Source organism: Callospermophilus lateralis, chromosome 12 (genome assembly GCF_048772815.1).
Source record: "Callospermophilus lateralis isolate mCalLat2 chromosome 12, mCalLat2.hap1, whole genome shotgun sequence".
NCBI lineage: Eukaryota > Metazoa > Chordata > Mammalia > Rodentia > Sciuridae > Callospermophilus > Callospermophilus lateralis.
Genome location: NC_135316.1, coordinates 25,856,789 through 25,883,262, shown reverse-complemented (window position 1 = coordinate 25,883,262; position 26,474 = coordinate 25,856,789). Strand labels below are relative to the sequence as shown.

Below are 26,474 nucleotides of genomic sequence, written 5' to 3'. Positions count from 1 at the left end.
TGGAACCAACACTGAAGGTGAAATTTCTTATATTTATTAAAGTGAAGTACTACAATTGCATTAAAAATATATGCCTAGGGAGGAAATTTGAAAGATACACTTTTGTAGCTGAAATGAACAAAAATTACAAATTGGATTTGAAGTAGCCTCAAAGTAGCTCATTTGTTACATGATATAACACAATTCTTTTGTCATACTTTAAAAATAAAATTACATGCCTTCAAAATGGCTTTTTTTTTTACCTTGGAAATGGATAGTTTCTATTTGTGTTTTTTAATTTTTTGAGAGCATTTTATGAATCTATTTTAAACTAGCTTTTTTGTAACTTTGAAGCTGCTTTTATTCATGTTACTGAATATTTAACCCTTTTCTCTTAACTATGTATTGTACAGGGAAGATTGGAGATACCTATGACATAAGGAGACGAGATATGCCTTGCTAATGCTTATCTTTAAAATTGGTGTGAACCTTAAAACAAAGTATCTTCATTAACAACTTAATTTTAACTTTCAGAGCCAGGTTGTCAAGAAAGTAGTGTCAAGCAAATAAACTGAGGGAGAAGTTGTTGTGTAATATCATAGATCTTAATAAATTTGAAATTTGAAAATGCCATAAATTTAAATATTGGATAATGAATTAAATTTTATATAGTCACTTCCACATTATATTGTCTCATAGAAGCTGTCATGAAGTTAAAATCTTTATATAGCTCAAATGGATATACTGTCTTAAAGATCATATTACCAGGGCATCCAATATTACATAACTTGCATACCCATCTGATAGGTTCTTAAAACATGTAGTACATGAAATAAAACTTAAAACATGGAATGTGTATAATGAGCATTTTTGATGATTAGCCCCCCCTTTAAAAAAAATAAAATAAAAACAACCTTTCAAAAAACCTTTGCCAGTTCTTTCACATTTCTGATCAGAGTACCTGGAAACATTAATTGCTATTTACTTAGTAATTTTTCCTATCAGACAACAAATGGTTACTGAGCATCTCTGATATACAAAGAAAGCATAAAACAAGGCCCTTGCCCATAAAAAAACTTAATGATGAAGTTAGTTCATGAATACATGTTAAAATCAGTGAAGCAAGAATATAATTTCTAAATTATGAAATACAGTTGTATATAATGATGTACCAGTGGTTCCGAGTAAATTCTGGAATGGTATAATGACAGTCCATGTGTTCTTTAACTGCACAAGTGAAGAGGTCATTATGGAATATAAGCAGTTTCAAAGATTGTCATTAATGATAGAACAAAACTTTAACATAAAACTATTTCTGATGCTTCAGAGAGACACTGAGAAACATCCTCTTTGTTCGATTAATAATTTTATGACAGTATGCCTTTATATTCTTTATTTAGTTAGAAATTCAAGACAATTTAAATTTTTTTAACATTTCAGAGAATCATGTTTGTTTTAGCACTTATTCTTCTAAAGTCTGATTCATTTAATATTCTCTTCTTTAGTCTTCATTCAGTGTGAGACTTTATCTTAATAGTTTACTCAAGTTATAATTTAGTTGGGTTGGTGTTGAGTAAGTGAAACTGTCATATTTTATCAAGTTACATTGATAGGGCTGGAGGGTATAGGTTAGTGCTAGATCATGTGCTTGGCATGCTGGAGTTCCTGGGTTTGATCCCTAACACAAAAATGAAAATGAATAAATCGTTGATTGAATGTGGCATCAGATTTTCTGGTATGCCACTAGTGAAATATAGATTATAAAACTGCTTTTCAGGTAACCAGGTAATGTCAACATTTCTTAGATCCTTACAGTTTATTTATAGCCATATAGATGGAAGATATAACTACATGTAGGTAGGAATATATATTTTTTTTCTATTTGTAATGTTTATAGTTGTGCAACTTAAACTGACATAACAGGAAAGAAGGGGAAAGGCTTTAATTTTTTTCTTTTTGGGGAATGTTAAGTTACAGTATATCCTAGAACTGTCTTCCACCCTTTTTCATTTTTAGATTGTGGAAACCTATTCAGAATGACAATTTGTTGTTATATTGAAGGAATGGAAATATTTTTGGATAAAGTGTAAATTTTTCAAAAAGAACATTTTGGGATTAAGGAGATAATTCCTTCCTTTGAAATTGCTTCCTAGGGTTGGTTTCACAAAACAATAGTATGTGATGCCAGGCATTGATAGGGTATAAGTTGTCTTTCTTTTACCTGCTCCTTTGACTCAACTCTATAGAGTTCAGCTGTATTAAGTATTCTGTAATGAGAGTGAATGAAAACTTCAGCTCCTTTTATAATGAGTATTTGCAAAATTGAGTTCTGAATATCAGAAAATTGACCTACATAATGAAATACCAGGGGGAAAAAAACCTCAAAATTGTAATCAGTCACTTAAGAATTTTTTAATGATAAACAAGCCTGAGCATAAAAAAGGAAAAAAATGTTTCAAAGAAAACACCTAAAAATATTGTCTTTGAAACTGTCATGTATAATATTATAGCTCAGACCCTATTGTAATTAATTTTAGTAGATTGTTTTATAAAAAAATTTGATATGTCTCTATCCCCATTTATAGAATTTTGAATGTTAAAAATGTCCATATAATCATTTTATCTGTGTTTGGGTGAATTTTTTTTAAGTTTCATCATGATGAGTCATTTTATATTATTTTGGTTTGGATTTTATTTTTTAATGTTTGCAATTTGGGGAGATATTCAATTACCATATTAAAGTCAAGAATTTAACTTCAAGTGATTTTTGCAGAAAATGATTTCCCTCTTACAACTTACTGTCATTTACACGTTAATATTTTTAGCTACAATTTTAAGTGCTAATTGTTTGTTGATCATTAAGACTGGTAAAATGTAGTCAAAATTGCTAGGGATTGTTTGGTTTAAAAGTAGGATTTAGTAAATGGTACTACTGACTTTTTGAAGCTTTTTTAAACTGTTGCAGTCTTAAGTATCCTAAAATTCATAGTTACATTATTTGTTTTATGTGGGTTTATTTTGAGGCTGAAAATTGTAGAGTGTAGGTAATGTTCTGTTACAGAATAGATAATTGAGTGTCTTATTTTCAAGGAAAGGATTTTGACAATAGTTTTGGTGTATAGATTGCGTAAGTTTTTATAAAATTTTTAATGTTTACTAAACTAAGATAGGACAGCTCTAAGTATAGATTGTTTTACATAGATGCGTTTAGCCCAGCACCTGCTGGTAACCAAGGTCCTCCTCCAATGATGGGTATGAATATGAACAACAGAGGAACTATACCTGGCCCACCAATGGGTCCTGGTCCTGCCATGGGACCAGAAGGAGCTGCAAATATGGGAACTCCAATGATGCCAGATAATGGAGCAGTGGTAATGTATCATAAATATTATTTTGATTATATTCAACTAATATACAGTTCTGCCCCAAAGATAACTTCACACTTAAACATAATTTGGCATCATTTGTTTTAGCAAAAGAGATTAGTCATTGAAGAAAAAGTAACTTTGTGAAGTTATATTTTGATGTATGAGAAGCACTTCTTAAGTAGCTTGGATTAAGATTACCATCCATGGCATGCTTTTGTACCTAAGTATATAGCAAAAAAAAAAAAAAAAAAAAAAAAAAAAAAAATAGTCATTACAGTTATTTCCAGTGCTTTTTATTAGAATTCACCTTTATCAGCTTTCAGTGCATTGGTTTAGTATTTTATGATTGTGTTCCTTTTCTGTGTAGACTCCTTGCCTTTGGGGCAAAACTCCAATGTATATGAAAATGCAGTTTTCAGTAGGCATCTTTTTTTAAAAAAATGACTTGTTTTGATTTATATCAAAGTACTTATTTTCATTGTAAAGTATTTTAATGTAAAAACACTAGAAGTTTTTTTGTATGTTCTAAACTGACATGGCTGTATTCTTTTCTGAATTACTAATTATACTTAAAGTCTTTATCTGAGAGTGTGAAGATATCTTTGTATGGGTTAAATATTATAAAAACAAAGTTTCTCAATTGTAATTTTTATTATATATTATCAGTAAACAAAACTGATAATCCTATCATTTTCCATATGCCACTATTTAAATGAGGCTTTATAATAGAAAATATTATTTCCTCATGTGGTATGTGTTCATGGATTTCAAATAACATCTAGAAAGAAAAAGTGGTTGATTGTATATTTTGAAAAGGCAGTTTGTTTTTGAACTTTCCTATCAGATGTTAAAGTACTATTGCTGCTATAAAAGAGAAAACACTGCCAGTTAAACTCAGACATTCCATTAGTGTAAATCCATGGTGATCAAGAGGACTCTAAAAATAAGATATTGTATGCTTGGGTGGTAAAGTTTTTGTTTTTGGTGGCACATATAATGCCCTGGGTTTGATCCCATCCCCAGCAGCAGCAGCAGCACCCCCCCCCCCAAAAAAAAAAAAATTCTTGCATTTTAGAATTGAGGAATGCAGTGTTTAATCAGTTTTAGATTTACCTTAAATACAGTCTTTTAAGAATTTGGAAAAAATTGGGTGTGCTAACAGTTGGGAGTTTTTAAAATTGATAGTTTGTGCAGGCAGATAAGGAGATAGTATCTTTTTATCTACTATGAACAGATGGCACCTAATGCAATTGGTATTTATTCCTTTAGTAGAGGCTGAGTAAAATATCAAACGGCTAGTAAAGCCTGGCGTGTTGGCACACGTCTATAGCCACAGTGGCTCCAGAGGCTGAGAAAGGAGAGTCACAGTGCAAAGCCAGCCTCAGCAACTTAGGGAGGCTCTAAGCAACTTAGTGGGACCCTGTCTCAGGGTAAAAAAGGCTGGGGATGTTGCTCAGTGGTTAAACACCTCTGGGTTCAGCCTCTGGCTTAAAAAAAAAGAAGGCTCCTAGTAGAAACTTCATTATTTAAAATTTTTCTTTAGCATGTAATCATAGTAAAAAAGAAGTAATTGTTCTATTTTTCTTCCCTTTCCCTGAAATTGTATACCTTATTTAAATATCACTCACTTGGTTTTATTTACACTTGTTAGTAAAACTATCTTCAAGGAGTTCTTTTCAACCCTTGAGATTAATACGTGTAGTTATTGTTAAGTTTTTCAAAAGATATGATTCAGATTTTTAATTGTGTTATTAATAGTAAGTTAATCATTTTTAAAAATTTATTTTCCCAATGCTAGTCTTTTAATGAAAACATCTCAGAAGTTTCATATTGAAATCATAAGTCCCTGCGTGTTTTTGGTCTAGTGCTTTGTGTCTTAAAAGCATTGATGTTGAAGTTTTTATGTTTATTTTTTAAAACAATATGATGCTGCTCCCCAGTTTTATTTCTCTGGGTTTTCTTTTAAAAAGAAGTACTTTTCTTTTACAGCATAGTTTCATGCAGTATAAACTTTTTAAATAAAGGAATCTGAGCAATATCATAATTTTGGCTAAATATAGGCTAAAATGTCATTTGCTTATGTCATAATAACAGTTGTTGTTTTTTTTTTTTTCATGAAATTGGGGCATAGCATTAGCAGTTTGTAAGTCTTCAGATGCTGCTTTTTTATTTTTAAACATAGTAACTAATTAAATTGCTCCTTTCTTCCTTCTATGTGTGATCCTGATTCTGCTGGACTTTCTGCTGAACTTCATGACACCACCACTTGGGATTTTGCCAATTTTTCTTGTCACTTTTTTTTGGTGTGTTCCAAATGGACTTCATATTTCTTATGTGGTATTATAGCACAATGATAGATTTCCCCAAGGACCGCCATCCCAAATGGGCTCACCTATGGGGAATAGAACAGGTTCTGAAACACCTCAAGCACCAATGAGTGGTGTAGGTCCTGTGAGTGGTGGTCCTGGTGGCTTTGGTAGAGGAAATCAAGGGGGCAACTTTGAAGGTCCTAATAAGCGTCGTAGATATTAAACATTCTTTCATTCCTGGCTATTTAGAAAAAAAATTTCAGTGGTATGCCTTTACACTTTTACCTGTTACCTAAAATAGTTTTATTGTTAATGTATGTAGACATAAACTTTTTCTTTTGTAAGATTTGAGGTTTTTGTATTTTTCTTTATTCATAAGCTTTGTAGATTAGAATGGTAATGATGATGCTCATCATTGTGAATGTTAAAATGTATTTGTGACTTAGCTAAATATAACTATGCCATAGTACTGTGAAATCTATGTAGTTACTTAATCTCAATAAAGAAATCATATTGGATCATTTAAAAATGTTATTGGTGGTATTCTCTTATGGTTTTACTAAACTTTGCTGTAACAGTAATAGTTTGGTTGCTTCAACTAATCCCAGCCGTTTAAAAAGTGAAAATGATTTTGCTTTTTTGTCTGTGCACATAGTCCTGAAGATAGAGAAGCTTAGTGGAAGCTAATGTCAATAAAGGGGAGATGGAGCAGTATATCTGGGGATGGTGGGCATGCATTTAATTTGTATAAACCATTGCTGTTCTGTGAAATCGGACTTGCTGCCTATATTTCATACAGATTCTGAATGTTCACATACTCTTAGAAGTTTAAGGGTATCTTTGTCCTGTGTTTTTTTTTCCCCCAAAATAAATCTTCTGAATCTTGAAAAAAACTGTTTGAAAGTAAATCTCTTCTGCTTATAAAATAACATAGTTTTAATCTTGTCTGCCAACCTCTATTTGCTGTCAAATCTAGGTCTTACCCAATTATATAGGTAGTATTAAATTTTTAAAAAAGATTCAGTACTGTTGAATTGGCAGTTCATGAGGGTTTTTTCTGTGTGATTTTGTGGTTGACTAGGTTTCTTGAGAACATTGGTATTAAAAAGATGACTTAATTGTTGAAAATATTTTCCTATAGTTTCACTTTCCTATAAAATTTGTTTGTCATCCAGGACTCTGTGTTTCCAAGGAATATAGTTTCACATGTTGATTTTTAAAAACCGAGAATTAACTTAAAAGTGGTGATAGCCTCTGTTTAACTCCCTCATCTTTCAGATACCTATTTTGAATTTTGATTTTCAATATTTGCAAGAAACGGATTTTATCACATTAATGTTTATCTCAAAACAAACTCCTAGCTATATTTAAAAATTTGTATATTGGTCATGTTTATTTAAAATTACATTAAGGAACTTCCTATTTAATTTAAACTACAAATCTAATTCACCACCCACTGATGACAGCAGTTGTTTCTCACATAACATTTCATTGTATATATGTATATCAGACTTTTACCACCTTTCTGAAAAAAAAATTTGCTGGTTTTAGGTAAACAGTATGTAAATCATGCCTTTTATTTTTCCCATGATGTCAGTTTTTGGTAGAGGGCATATTTTAGAAAGAAATAATCTTAGTTAATTTAAAATCTTCCATAAAAGCAGTTGGTTGTAAAGCATAATTAAGGCTTAATCTGTTGTACCAGATAATATTATTTTATCTGCAGTATTTCTTATTATATATTTTTGTAGTCAGAACAGTATGTTTGGAATTGTTGTCTAAAACTTGGAATATTCACAAGATTTTTGGGGGGCAGTTCTTTGAAAACAATTAGAAAATAATAGTCAAAAGACTTATTACTATTTTTCTTGAGTGTAAGGTGGCAGAGAGTGGAATTTGTTTTAATTTGTGATACTAACTTGGATGTGAGGACTTTTAAAATTAATTACAGTTTTAAGTGATATTTATCGCACTTAAGTCTACCTTTCATATAACGTGTTTTATTTATCTAATCCTCCAGTAATTTTTAGCATTGTATTCATTCAAAACTGAATTCAGATTGGGAGAAACTTGTTTCTTTGATGTTAATACCAAGTTACCTTTTGCCAAGGCTGTGAAGTTCTGTATGATTCGTTCAAGAACATTTGAAAGCCAGTGCACAAAGATTTCTTAATCTCCTGAACATCCTAGTGTCCGGGCTCAACTCTGGCTCCAAGAACAGAGTTCTACACAGCTTTTCCCCTGCATCAAGAAAATCCTTGTTCCAGTACTTACAAGTTTATCCTGGGAACAGTCAGCTTCTGAGTGACAGTCAAGTGGAGCATCTCTGAACTCCTAGTTATTCAGTTGTTAGTGTTTTTGTATAGTTAAACAACTTCATGGCTGGTAATTCAATATTTTTTCTTGTGAATTAGTATACCAAGGAACATTTTTTTGAATGTCATTTACATAAAAGTGGTAGATATAAAAATGAAGAGAAAGTTCAATAGTGTTAGCTTTCTACATAAGTATGAAGTTGTCTCATATGCTATCATTTTTTTTCCATAAAAAGATTAATATGAAATAATTATAATAATCACAGTGGGTTTTTTTGCGGAGGGGGGTGTATGTGTGTGTGTGTGTGATGATTTTAAGTACCAATTTTAAAGTCTGCGGGATTTAGGTTTCATATGCTTTCTGTAGTTAAAATGTGTAAAATAAATGTACTTTGATTTTTCTAATTCTTTCATTCTAGCAGTGTATTTTGTTGGAATTTCCTCCATTTTTGTTCATTTTGAGAGCAAATGAATTGATGTTCTTGACAGATGTAGCTTTTAAAGTAGTTTGGTTTACTGATATTTCATAGATATAATTTGTTATTCCGTGAGTTTAAAATTTTTTTTCCTTAGATCAGTGCTGAGCATTAAGTCAAAGAGATTAAATATTTGTTTTTAATTCTTCAATAGTATATTAGGGGAAATAATCCATAATTGCTGTTTCATGGAAATTATCAACAAGGACAAAAACTTTGGCTCTAGTTTTGCAAACAGTATATACTTTTATGGTTTATTAAAAAACATACTTTTAAAATATTTCAGTGGCTTTCTCTTTATGCATGAAGTGTAATAATTGATAAATATCACTATGAATGACTAAAAGTCACTAATTCATGGTGGTTGATAGTTACAATATACATTCTGAATGAGAAAGAAGACAAATGTGTGATTGAAATGATGAGTTGAGTTGTGAAAGAATGCAGTTGAAAGAATGTGATCGAAGTGTGGAAAAAGATTTAAAAGGATTGAAATTTAATGTCAAATGGTACTAGTCAAAAATAGAAGGGCCATGTCATTTTGAAAATTACAGAGGACATAGTTTCAAGGGGACAGAGTGATATTTAAATGATTTTTGTATAAGAGTTTTGTCGCAATATCTAATATGATTTTCAGAGGATTGCAGTGACTTTAAAAATCGAATCTCTTACTTTCAAGAATAAAACGATGAATTCTTGTTTATTAGACCCAGTAGTAAATATTTTACTGTATTCACTTTCTGATTAGATTGTTTGTAGTCATGGGCTTTTGGCGGGAGAAGAGAAGACAAATACCTCAAAAGCATGGTTTATGCTACTTCTGCTGTAAATATTTCAATACCTAGCTGTTGAAAGTGAGGACATTTTTTTTTAAATATATTTTTTTTAGAGAGAGAGAGAGAATTTTTTAATATTTTTTAGTTTTCGGCGGACACAATATCTTTGTTTGTATGTGGTGCTGAGGATCGAACCCGGGCCGCACGCATGCCAGGCGAGCGCGCTACCGCTTGAGCCACATCCCCAGCCCGTGAGGACATTTTTAAGGCCAGTTTCATACCAAGGAATACTGATCTCCATATATCAAAGCAAAAAGTGCATTTCTTAAGTTATATATACCAGCATAGGTTTATTTTATCATAAAATGCTCATATAATTAAATAAATTAGCAGTCCCCTTATACTTTTATAGAAAAGTATTGTCTCATTTTCATAAGCCTTTATGACTTAATTTTTAACAATAGGAAATAATTGTCTTATGTTCCCTTTACATATTTTCCAAAGTTGTATAAAACAAAACATGTTTCACAGTTGACCTTCTGATCAAGTAGTTTAGATTCTAACTCTGAAATAACAAAAAATTACTGAAATTTCTGTGTCAGGTCTTTAAAATCTGGATTTATATGTTACATATTTCCTTTTAAAACTATCAAAAGTGGTAGTTTATGTGTTGTAAAAAACATTTTGAGGGTTTTGTTGTTGTTTCCTGGTAACTAAATAACAATATTAATTATTGAAGTTTGAAACTTAAGAAAATATTTAAAGGCTCTACCATAGTGCTGTGTTATCTTAAGCATTTTATTTGCCCTCTTTGTCCTTTTTTTAGTGCCTGTTTAGTTTATAATACCTATAAAAGACCTCTTTGTTGAACTTATTTGGTTATATTTTTATTTTGGCATGTGTTTTCTATATTTTGATTTGTCTTTGGAGAAACAAAAGCTTATTATTTCTGGGTTGAAGTTATTAAAATTCTTAACATGATGTAGCCAGAGTTCATGTATATACATTTGGAGAGAATTCAAATATATTGTTTTATGACTTGAAGCACCATTATTGTTACCAACTCTTCCTCTGCAGCAAATACTTTGTTTTGTTGATTCTAAAAGAAGTCCAAATCATAATTGTTTTTCAATTTCTTTTTCTGGGTTAAAGAAATGAGCTTTAGAAGTAATGGTGTTCAGCTTGTTAGTGTCTATAAAATTTTACTTACCTCTTGCAGGTATATATTCACCCAGATTTCATGTTATACCCTTCACACCCAAAGTTAAAATAGTAGAAGTAGGAAGAATTAAGTGGAAGTTTACTTGTTTAAACATATGAATTTTTTCCCTTTTTAAAAATATTCCCCATATTTTAAAATAATTTAGTTGAAATTTTTTTTTTGGTTATTCCTTAAATACAGGACCCTGCCTTATATTGACAGCAATGTAAGTGGACCTTGAATTTCTTAAATACTATATGTAAGTGGTTTGTTGTTTGTGGTGAAGACTTTAAAATTGATAATTATATGTATTTTTCTAGTTCTTAGACAACTTCACATTTTCGTTTTATATTTGTATTGTGCATCTCTTTGTATGTGAGCTACTGTCAAAAATTTCATAGCTACAATCAAGTTTTGTATTTTTCCCTGGATCTCTGAGGTATACTTTTCATGTTTTAGGTTCTTTTATAGAAAAAGACATTAATATTTGTCAACTGACCAGGCTTTTGTGAATCTGAATGAGATTCTGTGTATGTTTTTGGATTTTATAAGAACTATGTAAATATAATCCTTTGCCTTATTATTTGTGCCATGTTTGGACTATGAGTTACCTGCATTTTTATTTTTATATGACTATTGAAATAATTTATTTTTGCAAATTATCTCAAGTTTGGAAGTGCAGAAAACATCTTATTGTACATTTGTTAGAGTATTTGTTCATTTTTTCTTCAGAGTATTTGCACATTACTAGATAACAAACCAATATCAAATTTGAGATGTTCCTTAGTTAAATATGGTAGTTAGTGTTTTTATGTAATGAGAAAAACTAAACTGAATCTCACTTAGTCATTCTGTAAATTCTGTCCTTTCTGGTGTTAGAGACAATTCCAGTAATTTGCTCTGTAGTATTTCGCATATTTTAATTTTTTTGAGCTAATTAGAACTTTGTGCATATTCCCAGACTTGACTATTTTATTCATTGGCATAACTTTGGTGTCAGTTTAGCAAACTGAAAATGACTGAAGTAATCATCAAGAAAATCATTTTCTTAATCATATAGGATTTATGGGGAGCCATGCCATTTAGAATTTTGCCATGAGCATTGATTTATTGTAGTAGTTTGTATTCAGAGGTTGTACTATATGTGTTGGGCACTTATGTAGGACTTAACAGTACAATAGTGGAAGAACTTCATTCTCTAAATTAAGGAAAGCAGCCACAGACATTGTTCTAAAGTGGTGGTTATCAAAACTTAAGCATGCTGTAGAACCACCTGGGAGGCCCATTAAAAAAAAAAAAAAAAAAAAATCTGGGCTCTCCACTCCAAAGTTTCTGATTCAGTAGGGCAGAGGTGGAACCAAAGCATGTGCATTTCACAAGTTCCCAGGAGATGTTGATGCTTGTAGAGAAAGAAAAGAAAAGGCATAGTAGCATTTTTTGACAGTGTTGTTTTGCTGTCATACTTTACTGTTCTAGTACATTGTAGGTTGTTAGAATCCTTGGCCAGTCATTGAGACAATCTAAAACACCACCCAAACATTTCCACTTGTTGCCAGTTGAAAAACACTGCAAAAGTTCATTATTTTTGACTAAGAAATGTACTAGCTACTAAGTGCCCCATAATATATGATGTGTTTCTTACAATTTTTGCAAGTAGGGTTTTATTGTTAGGCTTACAAACTCAGTTATTCTAAGAAATACAGAAAATATTTTGAAAATTTTATAAAATAAAAGACTTTCACTAAGCTGATTTTCATCTGTTCATATAATTATCAGAGACAAGACAGTGTAACAATCTTGTTTTTATACCAGTATTTTTGGACATGCTTATGCCTGATGGGAGAATGTGCTAGAATGATACCATTTTTATGGATTAAAATGATTGCTTGACTTTTGCTTTGTGTGAGTTTTACTTTTCTAGATTAAAGATAAAATTTTATTTTTTAAGCATATTTACATCATAAGCATATCAAACATTTCACTTGCTTTGTAGCTTCATTCTTTGTTAGTTGGTTTAGAAAGTAATCCTCATTACAGTTCAGTAGGTCGACATCTTTTCATAATTTAATGGTAAAAGTTTATAGCCCTGTGAGAAAAATTTGTGGCAATATACATTTGTGTGTGTTTTTAATGTTTATTCAAAATTATGTAGTATCTTTAAAAATTAAATTGGCCCATAATGAGAACACATAGTTGTTATTATGGAAAATATTTTCTTCCCTAAAATTGTAACTATAAAAACAATAACCAATTTTGAGCCTTTCAGTGTATTGGATGATTAACTTTGGCAAATATAATCTTAAGATCTGTACGGGAAATACTAAAAAAGTATTGCTAATTGATACCAGATGTTACCTGGGTATCTCTCTGGTCCAAGGCCACCCTAGCATAGATTTATCATCTCTTAATTTTTTTCCCAGGAAATGTACATTGATAAAACAACTTCATCTTTTTTTGTATTAGGGATTGAACCCGGGGGCACTTAACCAGCCCTTTTAAAGAATATTTTATTAGAGACAGACTCTTGGTGAGTTGGTTAGAGCCTCAGTAAGTTGCTGAGGCTGGGTTTGAAGTCACAGTCCTCCTGCATCAACCTCCCAAGTTGCTGGGATTACAGGCATGAGCCTCTGCATCTGGTGATAAAACATTTTGTAAAGTAATGATGGGTTTAGCACTGTGAAGGATCATTTATCTGTAACCAAGAAAGTCATCCCATCTGCCTTTTTATTTATTAACGTTGTGCCAACACACACCCTGTTTTATCTTTCTGTTCAGTAGTCAGATTCCATGCAGTTTGCAAGCCCAGGACCAAGATGCTAGCCCACTTCTACTGAAGGGTGGTGGCTTATTAACCTATTTTCCAAATGAATAATTTTCATGCAGGCTAAGTGAGAAAAAGCATTTAAAAAAATTATGTAGGTAGTAGATTACTTAACATGTTTTTCACACTGAATAATCAAGTCATTTATAAATTCTGTGACACTAAAATGATTTAAAGCTCTACAAAACTCAGTGCTTACCTTTACTTTTATGCACACGAATGCAGGAACAAATGGTAAATGTTAAAAATGAAATTGCCTTGAATTTTCTACTTGACATCCTGTAAATTACTGAACCTCTGATTTAGCATATGGTTCCTTCCTCTACCTCCTTGCATATTTACCAGCCCCACTATTATCTCACTCTAAAGCTGTAAGAATTTTAGATTATATTTGATCTGTTGCTGGTTTTTAGATTTATGCATGATGATAAATTGAGGAAAATAAAACTTTTTTTAGTTGTATATTGTGCCACATTGACCTTTATCTTGTGCCATTATATTAAAAAAAATAGTATGGGGAAGATCAAAAGTTTTGGGAAACTGACAAGCTTGGGAGTTTAGAAGTGGGAAATACAATATAGAAAATGGATATTCACATTTTTAGTTTCTGCCTTGAGATATGATGTGTTTAGTGTATGTATTATTTAGGTTAGAGGTAAGGTAAACTAAGATTTGGGAGTTCATTCTGTTTAAACCTAAGAGTTGATGAAACATTTCTTATATTGGTGAAAATGCAGATTGATCTTTGAAATTATTTTGGAATTACCTGACTGTGGAAGAACACTACCTGTCACAATCAGTTTCTAATTCCTTTTTCTTACAGGTCTTATTTATATGAGCAGTGATACACTTGTTAAGTATTAGGAACATTTTAAAGTCTTATTTAAATACACAGATGCTATATTGACAGTTGCTATATTTCTTGAAGACTGGGTATGCTGGATACAACTGTGAACCCAATGGGCTAGTCTTTTGCCGTAATTTGTGTTCTAGACCTAGAAGAGCAAATAAAGTGGAAATGTCTTACCTAGTATAATCTTACCAGTATTATCTCAAGCATTGAACATACTTTTGGGTATATGAATCTACTTTTGTATCTTCAGTTTTACATAATCCAAATACAAATATAAGTATTTCTGAAGAAAGTTCATCTGAATTGGATGTGGAAAGGCATAGTATAAAGACTAGAATGTAAAACAGAGATCTCTAACTCATATACTTGCCTGTTAAAATGATAATATTTGATGCTTGATTGAATAGGCTATTAAGCTAATTTCACCTTTTACTTTTTATATCTCCTTTTAATGTGGTGTCCAGCAAAATTAAAACTGCATGTCTTCAGTTATTTTTCTTCAGTACAGTGTTGGTCTAGAGGAGTAACTTTGTCAAAGTCTTATTGCTTCCTTTCATGATTGTAATACCAGAATCCCATTGTACAGTCATTATATAATTCATTTATTATTACCTTTAAAAATGAATAATGTTGGGTTGTACATTTACCACTTAGTGTTATTGCAAGGTCAGTTTCCTATAGTATAATTAAATGATGTTTTCCCTACTGTAGGAAAGGAATTTGAGCTCCCAGGTTTTAGGAAGTCAGTTGTATATGTTAATGTTTACACTCTACAGTTTTCACTTTTTTATTTTTGGCACTGGGGGTCAAACCCAGGGCCTCCAGCATATTGGGCATGTGCCCTACCACGGAGTATACCTCTGGCTCCTTTTCACTTTTATTCTTTTCTTTTGTGTTTATTATCTACTTGATAATATCCATAAAATATTCTAGCAAATTTAATACCTGAAAACTTGTGACAGTCAAGATTTCTCTAATACTTGTGTGAGGTTATCTGTTCATTTAGAATATTAGACCTAAAACGGTAGGTAACCTTACCTGCCATATAGTGATTTATTCTCATTTAGTAGCAAGTCATTATTAAATGTTTGCTTGGTGGATGAGTAACACCAGTTGTATGACAGGCATGGTGTTTATTAATAATGTAAAAATGCACAGAATAAGGCCCCCTCCTCTCTTGGAATTTGAAGTTTAATGGACATAGTAGACTTGTAAGTAAACAGTATATTAATAAAACGCATAGAAAATGCTCTGAAAACTAAGATGCACATATTCATTTATTTGAGGGAGACTGCACCAGGATGATAACCTTTAAGCATCTCTTAAAGGTGAGTAAATACTTGCCAATTGTAGCTTTTTGGACGGGTAGTGGTCAAAAGAGCTAATGGCAGTTAACAGAGACCCTGAACAGGTAATGAGAAGATGTCTTAGGAAGTGAGGCTGGAGTGGTAGAGAACAGACAAGACGTAAAGTTTAGGGGCCAAGGATGTAGTTCAAAGGTAGAAATGTGTGCTTTGTATGCATAAGACTATATGTTTAATTGCCAGCGTGTGTGCGCACACAGACATACATGCATGTGGAAAGTTGGAATAAGATTGTTATTGATCCAAGTTTAGGTTTTTATCTTTCAGATGACTGGGAGTCAGTGTAGATATTTTAAGTTTTAAGAGTGACTGGATCAATAATAATGATGTAGAAAGCAGATGGACTGCATTGATCACTTACCTATCTCCCAACATTTCTATGATATTTGAAAGGATATTTAGAGGCAATGAGGACTGTGCATATTCCAGATATGTATAATTAAGAGGGCGAATTTAACTGGGACTAGTTATTGGGATGAAGGAGGCAAGTGTTCTAGTAGTTTCTAGTTTGAAAGATGAGAGGGTACTAACAACAGCAAAGGTAAGTGTTTTCAGGATTGGTAGTAAAGGGATATAGCCCTTAAGTAAAAATGAAGGTGTAATCTAAGGATTAATGTTTTGGGTTTGAGTGCTCCTAGGTGGTTGAGATTATAAACACTAGAAAACCTCTGCCTGGTAAATAAATAGTATTCTCGTGGCACCATCTATCACTGAAGGTGATGACTACAATTCTCCTTCTTAGCCATTCTGTTTTGTTTTGTTTTGTTTTCATTTGCTCTTGCAATTTACTGCCACAAAATATCTAATGCATCCTTTTAAAACAACAACCACATCCTGGTTCTTTCACTGAATTATGTCTCCAACCCTTTTTGATTTTATTTTGAGACAGTATTTCACTAATTGGCCCAGGCTGGTCTTAAACTTGTGATCCTCCTGCCTCAGACTGCTAAGTCGCTAGGAATTATAGGCATGCACCATCTTGCCCATTATCCCTTTGCTTTTTCAAATGTAGTAGCTTTCTATCTGAATTAAAACCAAATTGTATTGTAGGGCTTTATTTAACCCCCCCGCCCAGGTCTACTTTTTTAACACTATCTACATTCCCTGACCCTTGCTCACAAAATCTAAGGTGATTCCTCCTTCTTCCAGATACTTCTTAATGTATTTTAAAAATATATTTTTAGTTGTAGGTGAACACAATACCTTTATTTAATTTATTTATATGTGAGGCTGAGGATACAACCCAGTGCCTCACATGTGCTAGGCAAGTGCTCTACCACTGATCCACATCCCCAGCCCTCTTTCAGTTATTTTCATAGGTCTCTTCCCAACAGAATTTCATGTCACCTCTTTTCATTCATGTCACTTCATCAGCATATGATACTTATTTGTGCCTACATTTTGTTTGTCTTCATTAGTATTCATACACAATGCTTGTCATTAAGTAGATTGCCCTCTGTGTCCATGAGACCCATAGTTGTGGGTTTAAGCAAATTCAAATTGAAATGTATATTGAACATGTATAAATATTTTGTGAACATGTATAAATATTTTGTTATTGTTCCCTACACAATACACTATAATAGCTGTTCATATAGCATTTACACTAATAGTAACTATAAGTAACTCAAGATGGAAGTATAGGAGGAATATGTGTAGGTTTTATGAAATTCTTTTTTAAAAAAATATTTATTTTTTTTAGGTGTAGATGGACACAACACAATACCTTTATTTTTATGTGGTGCTGAGGATCGAACCTGGGTCCCGTCCATGCTAGGCAAGCGCTCTACGGCTGAGCCACAATCCCAGCCCTGGTTTTATGAAATTCTATACTGTTTATTAAGGGACTTGACCATCCATCCATTTTTGTATCCGAGGGGTTTCCTAGAACCAGTCCCTTGAGAATTCCAAAGAATGGCTGTATTTCTTGCTTTTTTTTAAACTGGCGATTGAGCCCAAGAGTACTTAGTCTCTGAGTAACACCTGTAGCCCTTTTAAAATATTTTATTTGCTAAGTTGATGAGTCCGGTTTTAAACTTGTGATCCTCTTGCCTCAGCCTCTTAAAGGCATGTGCCATCACAATGGTTTTTTTTTTTTTTTTCTCTTTTTTTCTTTAAATATGGAAGGCTTCCCGAATTTGTGTCATTCTGGCACAGGGGCCATGCTAATCTTTTCTGTATTGTTAAAATATTATGTGTGCTGCTGAAGTGAGCACAAATGGCTGTTTCTTAAACTGATCTGAGGAAATTTTCAGGAGAAAAAAATGGAGTAATGACCTAGATTGAAAGAGTAGAGTTTTTTTTTGTTGTTGTTTTTTAGTTGTAGTTGGACACAATACCTTTATTTATTTATTTTTTTGTGGTGCTGAGGATCGAACCCAGGACCTCACATGTGCTAGGCGAGCACTCTACTGGTGAGCCACAGCCCCAGCCCTATGAGTAGAGTTAATATAACAGTTTGTGTGGATGAGAATCCCACATTTATTTATTCAACAAATATTTAATGAGCCTTTTTGTCTCAGCCTATGTGTATAATACTTAAGAAAATGGAATTGGGCCTCATCTTTAAGTTTGAAGTTTAGTGGGTGACAAATGGGAAGAAAGTCCATAAAGACAACTTCACCATTGCTTTGGAGGGTCAGAGCAAGAAGAGCCAGCCAAGAATGTAAGTAAACCAAGTTTTGAATAAAATTTGGCTAAAAAGAAGAGCCACCACCATGCTGTCTTAGCAAAAAAAGGAAAGAAAAATACAAAATTGGGGTGAAAGATGAGAATCAAGACATCTTGCTCAAAGGATGGAGATTGGGTGAGGTTGGCAATATGGCAGAAGATAAATTTTTAACATCTGAAATAAAATGTGAAACCAAAATCATAGCGTATGTTCTGTGTATTAACTCTACCAAATATGTGCGTGTTGGATCCACAAATACGAAGACCAAAGGACCTAGAAGTAAGTTTAAAAGACCAACATAAAGTCTCTCCAGGAAACTGGCCTTTTTTTCTAATTGATAATAAAATGAAAGCTACTGGTTTTATAAGTTTATATATTTTCCTTTCATATCTTCTCTTGATAGTATTGAAGAGAATATTGAAACCAACTGAAGTGCAAAGGTTGGCTTCTTGAAACAACTAGTCAGTAAATACTCAGAAAGGCTTTTTAGTAAATTGCAACTTGAAGTCATTGATGAGTTCATCTATATAATAGGACTTCCTGTAGGCGAGGATTATACAGACTTGTGTATAGCAATGGTCTAATTATGTTAAATTTCTAGCAATTTATAACTTTAACATGACAAAGTTGTTTAGATTTCTGGAAGAAATAATTCAGTAAAAGTCGTATATTCTGAAGGAGTACCTAATTCTCTTGCCAGGTTTGGATAAATTAGTTGGGTATTGTTACCAAAGCAGATTTAAAAACTATCTTTTACAAATATAAAGGGAGAGCACATAATTCATAGTTCTTAAAACATTTCTCTGAATTGGTCTTTTGTGTTAATAGTCCCTATTTAAGAGTAAATTATTCAGGTATTTTCAAGTGTAAAGATCATCAGGTTCCCTTCTGTTCCCTTCTATTTTCGGTTGCTTACTTCCTTTGTCACGGTCTTTGAGTTTATTACTAACCAGTTTGACGAACTTTGAGGATTTTAAAAATTACCTGTAGCATACACATTGCTTGCTTTTCTGGATTGCTTTTGTAATTATGATTTTAAATATTTCCAGAAGAGACATCAAATTAATATTTTTCTTAATTGTATAGTAGACAGTCTTGCATTTTGGTTTTTATCTTCATTTGCTAAATAAACCAAGTATATTTGTTTTAGTATCCTTTATAGATTTTTAAAATAAATATATATTTTTTAAAAGTAGTTGGACACAATACCTTTGTTTTATTTTTATGTGGTGCTATGGATCGAACCCAGGGCCTCACACGTGCTAGATGATCGCTGTATCACTGAGCCACAATCCCAGCCCCTTTGTAGATTTTTAAGAAGGGAATGACACCAAGTCTGGAGACTTTATAAATAAGTTTTACAGTTTTGCCATTTCTTCTCTTGATCTAAGAGATGATGAAAAGTTGGGAGATAAATTATATAATGCAACACTTGGAAAGGATTTGAAATTTTTTTCAAGATTACAGTGGCTCAGTGGTAGAGCACTTGCCCAGCATGTGTGAGGCACTGGGTTCGACTCTTAGCACAAGATACAAACAAACAGATAAATAAATAAATACTAATAACTATAACATTTTTTAAAAGGATTATATTACACATTTTTTAAGTATATAATACGACTGGTTTAACATTAAATGAACACTGACTGTTAATTCATTTTTCTTGTTTGTCGTTTAGCATTTACTTTCCTTTGGATAGCACATTCACAGACACAACATAGCTTGGTTACTAAAGTTTGGGCAATCCAATGAGTTTTGCTTTTTCGTGTGGGTATTAATCAACATGTCACAATGGTATATGTCTTCTATGGTATGTGTCTTTTGAAGTACAAATAAATGGAATCAAGTCAAGTTAACCAAAACTGTTACAATTTTTTATAAAAGTAATACAGTATGCAAGGTATATTTTAATACATTCAATAGAACCATGACTAAAATTGTCTATCCTTTTACTAAAGGGGGAGGAGAACAGGTTTTTTAAGACTTAATAATTAGCTGTTGGAACTATTATGTATACATTTTTCATATATTTTATTCTTGGATTCAGTATTTTACTATTAACTTTCCATGATTTTTATCATCATATCTTGGCTCCTTTCGCCACCCCCCAGACTTCCCTGTGGAGGCCTTTATTTTTCTGCTTGTATCTTAAGTGTTTACTGGAGCAGTACTACTCCCTAGGGACTGCTGTGCTTCTCTGGGATGGAAGTGCTTGGCTGGGGTAACATTAAATGAACATTTGACAATTCATTATGACAATTAACTACCATTTTTTTCTGTTGTCCTTTTAATGTGTATTTTCCTGTGGGTAGCATATTCACAAACAAAACATCCTGGGTACTAGCACAGTCTTGTTTCTCTTTGGGTGTTATTATATTATTAAAAGTAATTTAAATGCAGGTTGAGCATCCCTAATCTATAATGGATCAGAATCTGAAACTTTTGAATACCAACATGATGTCACAAGTGGAAAATTTTATACTTGACATCATGTGATTGGTCACCCTAAAAATATATTATTGCTGGGGGCGGGGTTGTGGCTCAGTGGTAAAGTGCTTGCCGGCATGCGTGTGGCACTGGGTTCAAGCCTCAGCGTCACATAAAAATAAATACATAAAATAAAAGGTATAAAAAATATATTATTGCCAGATATGGTGGTGCATGCTTGTAATCCCTGCAACTGGGGAGACTTAAGTTCAAGACCAGCCTCAGCAACTTAGCAACATTCTGTCTTTAAAAAGAAAAAGAAAATTGCCTTCAATCTATATGTATAAGTCGTATGTGAAACCTAAATTAATTTCATGTTTATATTTGGGTCCCACCCCCCAAGATACCTCATTATGTATATGTGAATATTCTAGAATCCCACCCCCTGAAAAATCCCAGATCCAAAACACTTTTTGTCCCAGGCATTTGGATAAGGTATGTTCAACCTATATTAAAAGGCAAATTTAATGTGAAAGTTTTGTTGCAATCATGATATAGGGTATAAACTAACATATGAAGATATAATCTAATAAGCTAACAATAAAATAGATGATTTTTCAAAGTTGTATAGAGTGATGTGAATGAATTGCAAGAAATTGTTATTACATTTGCAGAAAGCATGGATTGCTTTTGCTTAGTTAAGAAGATACTGGCAGTGGTGTTAGAATATGAATTCTAGTTGTATAGTAGGTATGGGGACATGGAATATAAGTTTCATTTAACAAGTATTTGCTCCGTGAAAAACCAAGGCAGGGGCTGGGGTTGTGGCTCAGTGGTAGAGCACTTGCCTAACATGTGTGAGGCACTGGGTTCAATTCTCAGCACCACATTGGAAAATAAATAAATGAAATAAAGTTATTATGTCCAGCTACAACTAAAAATATTTTTAAAAGGTGTGGGGGTTGCTGGGATTGTGGCTTAGTGAGGCACTGGGTTCGATCCTCAGCATCACATAAATGTAAATAAAGATATTGTGGGGCTGGGGATGTGGCTTAAGCGGTAACGCGCTCGTCTGGCATGCGTGCGGCCCGGGTTCGATCCTCAGCACCACATACAGACAAAGATGTGTCCACCAAATACTAAAGGATAAATATTGAAAAAAAGAAAAGATATTGTGTCCACCTAAAAAACTAAAAAAATTCAAAAAAAAAAACAAGGCACTAGTGTGGGGTAGATGGTATGTGATCCTGTCTTCTAGCAACCCCCAAACCATTAGTTATAAAACAATGCAGGAAAGGTCTAAGAGAGAATAGGAATGGATGGTAAGCATCAATAGGGATAGTCGCACCTTTTAATAACCAACTTGAGATTTTTACTACATGTACATTGAAAGGTAGAAAAAAGAAAAATTTTAAGAATGAATACAAAAATGTAATTTTATGGGTGTGTTGTGGGATTTGGGGAGGTGGAAATGCTCAAGTATCCAAGATGACTTGTATCTTTTTTTAGTGTGTGTGGGGGGGAACTGATCAGAGAGTGTCTACATGAAGAAAGGCTGAGAGCTCATAAATATGTACAAAGCTAGTAGGAACCCAAAATGAGACTGGATAACTAATCAATTTAGAAGCCATTAGGGAATTTTGGCAATAGAGGACTACTTATGGACGTTGTGGTAAGTTCTTGTAGTATTAGCTACTTTTAAGAGGCAGAAGCAGGAGTTTGATACCAGCCTGGACAATATACCTGTCTCAAAGGAAAAAAAAAATACAGAATTCAGATAAATAACTAGTGATTTGAGGAAAGATGGATTTACAGGATGCATTTACAGGCAGGGAAAGCAATTGAAATAACAGGCAGTAGGTTTGGGGAAGAAGGGCAGAAATCAAGAATTGCCAACTGAGCCTGGGGGACGTGGTTCAATGCTTGCCACGTACCACTTGGTACCAAACCATCAGGACTTGGGGGCTGTAATTGGATGTGTGAGGGGTTTGTTTATAAGAAAGAAGGCTGCAGGGACTGGGGATGTGGCTCAAGTGGTAGCGCGCTTGCTTGGCATGCGCGGGGCACTGGGTTCGATCCTCAGCACCTCATAAAAGTAAAGATACTGTGTCCACCGAAAACTAAAAAATAAATATTAAAAAAATTTTCTCTTAAAAAAAGAAAGAAAGCAAGCTCCAATTAGGATTTTTTAACCTGAATGTCAGGTAATTTTGATATTGCCCACTTTTAAGTATAATTAGGAAGGGTGAGGGTCAAGCTTTTCTGACACTTCAAAAAGTGTTCAGCATATAAACCCTGGTGTTTAGGAAAAGGTCTTGGCTGGATATTTTTTGATTATCAGTAAGGGAAATGAAAATAGCAGGACAGGATTTATATAGATTAGGGTGGCTGAAATATCCTTTTATACATCTGTAAACTAAGCTGTTTATTTAGATCTTGCAGCAGTGGGTTAACTGGAACTCATACTGCAATACATCTAAATCCCTACTTCATAGAAGTCAGTAACATTCATTAGGTACTGAAACAAGCATGTTAAAGATGGGGACATTTATTATAGATGGTGTTATTTATACTTTGTCAATGGCCTGCATGAGGAAATGTGGAAACCAGAGGTGGGCTAACACCTGCTCCCTCTTTTTCCTGAAATCCTCCTTTGAGATCTAGAAATAACTCCTTATTATATAATTTTATCATTTAGATCTAATAAAATCAACCAACCTTTGCAGGTCACAGTGGTGCATAACTGTAATCCGAGCTACTCAGAAGTCTAAGGCAGAAGGATCACAAATATGAGGCGAGCCAAAGCAACTAAGCAAGACACTGTAAAAAAATTAAAAAGGTTTGGGAATGTAGCTCAGAAGTAAAGCATCCCCTAAATAAAACAAAGAAACAAACACACCAGCCTTCCAATACTACTTATGCATAAACTATATTTTTAAGTTTGAAAAATAATATGCACCCAGTACACAAAATATAAAGAGTCACAAAATGTGAGTTTCCTTATGCTATCTACTGTGTACCCAGCTTCTCTATCCAAGGGAGCCATTATTTAGTGGTTTCTTTTGTATCTTTCTAGAAGTTCCTATGCATTCAGACAATAATTTGTTTTTAGCATATATACAAATGTAAGCATGCTTGCTTCTACAGCTGTATTATTTCCCTAATAATTTTGGAGATTATTCCAAATATATGCATATGAGACAGTCTTTATTCTTTTTTACACTTATTGTTCAATATGTACCAGATCTTTATTAGGTAGTTTATAATTTGTGCCCCCCCATCTTAAAACATGTAATATGTCTTTGGATATGTATTACAGGGGGCGTGTCTGAACAGGGGTAGAACTCCTCATGGAATTTCTTGTTCATTAGGTCTCTGTATATAATGCATCTTTCTGTATATCCTGATTATGATAAGAATTTTTTGTTTCCTGCAGTCTCAACCAATACATAAAATCAATAAAGATCAGACACTGGTAAAACTGATGGGATTATTGCAGATGAAAATAAAAGTTTGGAAATAAAAATTATAAATTGAACTTGGGAGAGCTCTGAAGCTAACTAGTGAGAATTCTAGAAATCAAGAGACCTAAACTCTTAATACATAAGGGCTGGGGCAATGAAAGTGCTTGTTTCTTGGCCATATTATTATAGGTTGGAGAAATACACATGTCTTTTCTCATATAGTCACAGAAGGCGCCTCTGAGGACTTTAGCTGGTACCTGAACGATCAGAGACTTGCAAAAGCTTAAAGTGTCCCAAGATGAGGGAACAGCGAAGGAAATGTTTTGTAGCAGAGGCTTTTTTTCGAACTTTTATCCCCCCTCATTATGGTTCCCTCCATAGACGCCTTTTTAGACATTTTTTTTTTTTCTAATTGATTCCCCTCCAGTGAGATGGACAAGCCAGTTAACTGCTTACGTACTCTATATGTTACATCTGTGTTAAAACAAAACATAGAACTTTGTCCCCCCACCCAGCTAACTTTCTCCCATATGTGGGTGATTATTGCTCCTCTGAGAATGCAAGATTCAGAGCATTGCCATGGTAATTAAGATTATTTTCCTTCAAGAGAAATCATTGTAGAGATTTGGGCCCAGGTAATAATAATGTGATATAGTTTATGTATAGAAAAGAACAGTTTTAGCTTCTCATGGAGAACTGAGCGGAAGGAGAGCCAAATGAAAGTAGTGGACCATTTAGACCAGTAAGGAGAGATGACAGGTGATGGTGGCTTGTCTGTAATAACCACTACTAAAGATAGATTCATTAGAGGAGATAGAATAAAATGGATATAGTGGGCTGGGGGAGTGGCTTAGTGGTGGAGCACTTCCCTGGCATGTGTGAGGCACTGGATTCTACCCTCAGCACTACAGAAAAATAAATAAATAAAATGAAGGAATTGTGTCCATCTGCAACTAAAAAAATTTTTTTTTAAAAAATATGGATATAGTGCTGGACGGTAACACATGCCTGTAAACCCAGCAGTTTGGGAGGCTGAGACAGGAGGATCCAGAGTTCAAAGCCAGCCTCAGCAATGACGCTAAGCAATCTAAGGTGCTAAGTGAGACCCTATCTCTAAATAAAACACAAAATAGGGTTGGAAATGTGGATCAGTGGTTGAGTGCTCCTGAGTTCAATCCCTAGTACCCAAAGAAAAGAAAATAGTATTAGTGGGTATCAATAAAAATTGCCTATGGAGGGCTGGGGATATAGCTCAGTTGGTAGAGTGCTTGCCTTGCATGCACAAGGCCCTGGGTTCAATCCCCAGCACCACTAAAAAAAAAAAAAAAAAAATATATATATATATATATATATATATATATATATATATATATATATAATTATCATAAATTATGTATATATGTATATGTATGTATCTCCTATGGAACCAGTAGAATTGTAGGAAACATTGAGAAATGAGAAACTCAAGTTTGATTTTGATCCTTGCTAAGGTACTCAAACGGCCTTGAATTTAGAATCCTCTGGAGTAGCTGAGGTTATAGGCTTAAGTGACTGCACTTGGCTATTACTGATTTTGTGTTTTATATTAATATAATTTCAGTGTAAATTTTTCATTACCAACACAAATTATTACATTTTAAAAATAGGACAAACTTTAAAATTTTTTTTTAGATTTCACAATCCCTTTTTAGAAGATATGTTAGCATTCCGTGTTAAGCCAAATCGCTAAAACATTTAACTGTATCTTTTCATAAGTACAATTGTTGGGATGTCTTGTGATTCGGAAGTCTTGTGTATAGTGAGCACCGGATGAAAGAATTCTTACTGGTAGTGATCATATTTCCTCTTCACATTTGACATCCATTTTACCCTTATATTTAAATAAATAACAGCAGATTATCTTTTATGCTGTTTAAGTAATTTCCCCCAATGAAATATTTACTTATTTAGTATAAGTGAATATGTGACAGATTCTGCAAGAAATTGTTTTTCTTAACAAGTTGACTTACATGTTATCTTCAATGTAGATGTGCTTTATATATATATATATATATATATATATATATATTTTTTTTTTTTTTTTTTGATGGGCCTTTATTTATTTGTATGTGGTGCTGAGACTCAAACCCAGTGCCTCACCGCATGCTAGGCAAGCGCACTACCACTGAGCCAAAACCCCAGCCCCAAGATGTGCTGTTTTAGGTGGTTTTAAATATATGGTAAAAAAATGTTGCGTATCAACTGGATAATCTGTTGTCAGTGCCTTTTTGTGGCCTATGAACATGGTTGCTAAATTAATGTAATTAAATGTGTATGTGGGATTCTTAGATGGGCAAATATTTTGCTTGAAATACTGATCTTTGAGAAGTGGAGGCTCTTCAGGTGAGTTCATAATGTTTGTGTTATCCTGAACTAAAATGCAATTTACTGTTACTGTGGTCCAGCTTGTA

The 26,474-nt window shown here is 33.2% G+C and overlaps 1 protein-coding gene and 1 non-coding gene across 6 annotated transcripts in view; one reads left to right on the top strand and one right to left on the bottom strand.

The window, feature by feature from the left end:
* The window catches only part of Pspc1 (paraspeckle component 1), a 93,031-nt gene that overhangs the window by 58,369 nt on the left and 8,188 nt on the right, over positions 1-26,474 (top strand). Inside the window, exons 8-9 of one of the 5 annotated variants that reach the window (XM_076872515.2) lie at positions 3,181-3,350; positions 5,694-6,185. The exons of the other annotated variants lie outside the window; for them this stretch is intronic. Coding sequence (XP_076728630.1) covers positions 3,181-3,350; positions 5,694-5,879 — 356 coding nt within the window. The 3' untranslated portion in view covers positions 5,880-6,185. Of the gene's footprint in view, positions 1-3,180; positions 3,351-5,693; positions 6,186-26,474 lie in introns of those variants that run through there. 5 annotated transcript variants of the gene reach the window in all.
* LOC143411900 (U6 spliceosomal RNA) lies at positions 17,577-17,678 on the bottom strand. The gene has a single exon (XR_013092912.1). It is a non-coding gene; the product is annotated as a U6 spliceosomal RNA (small nuclear RNA).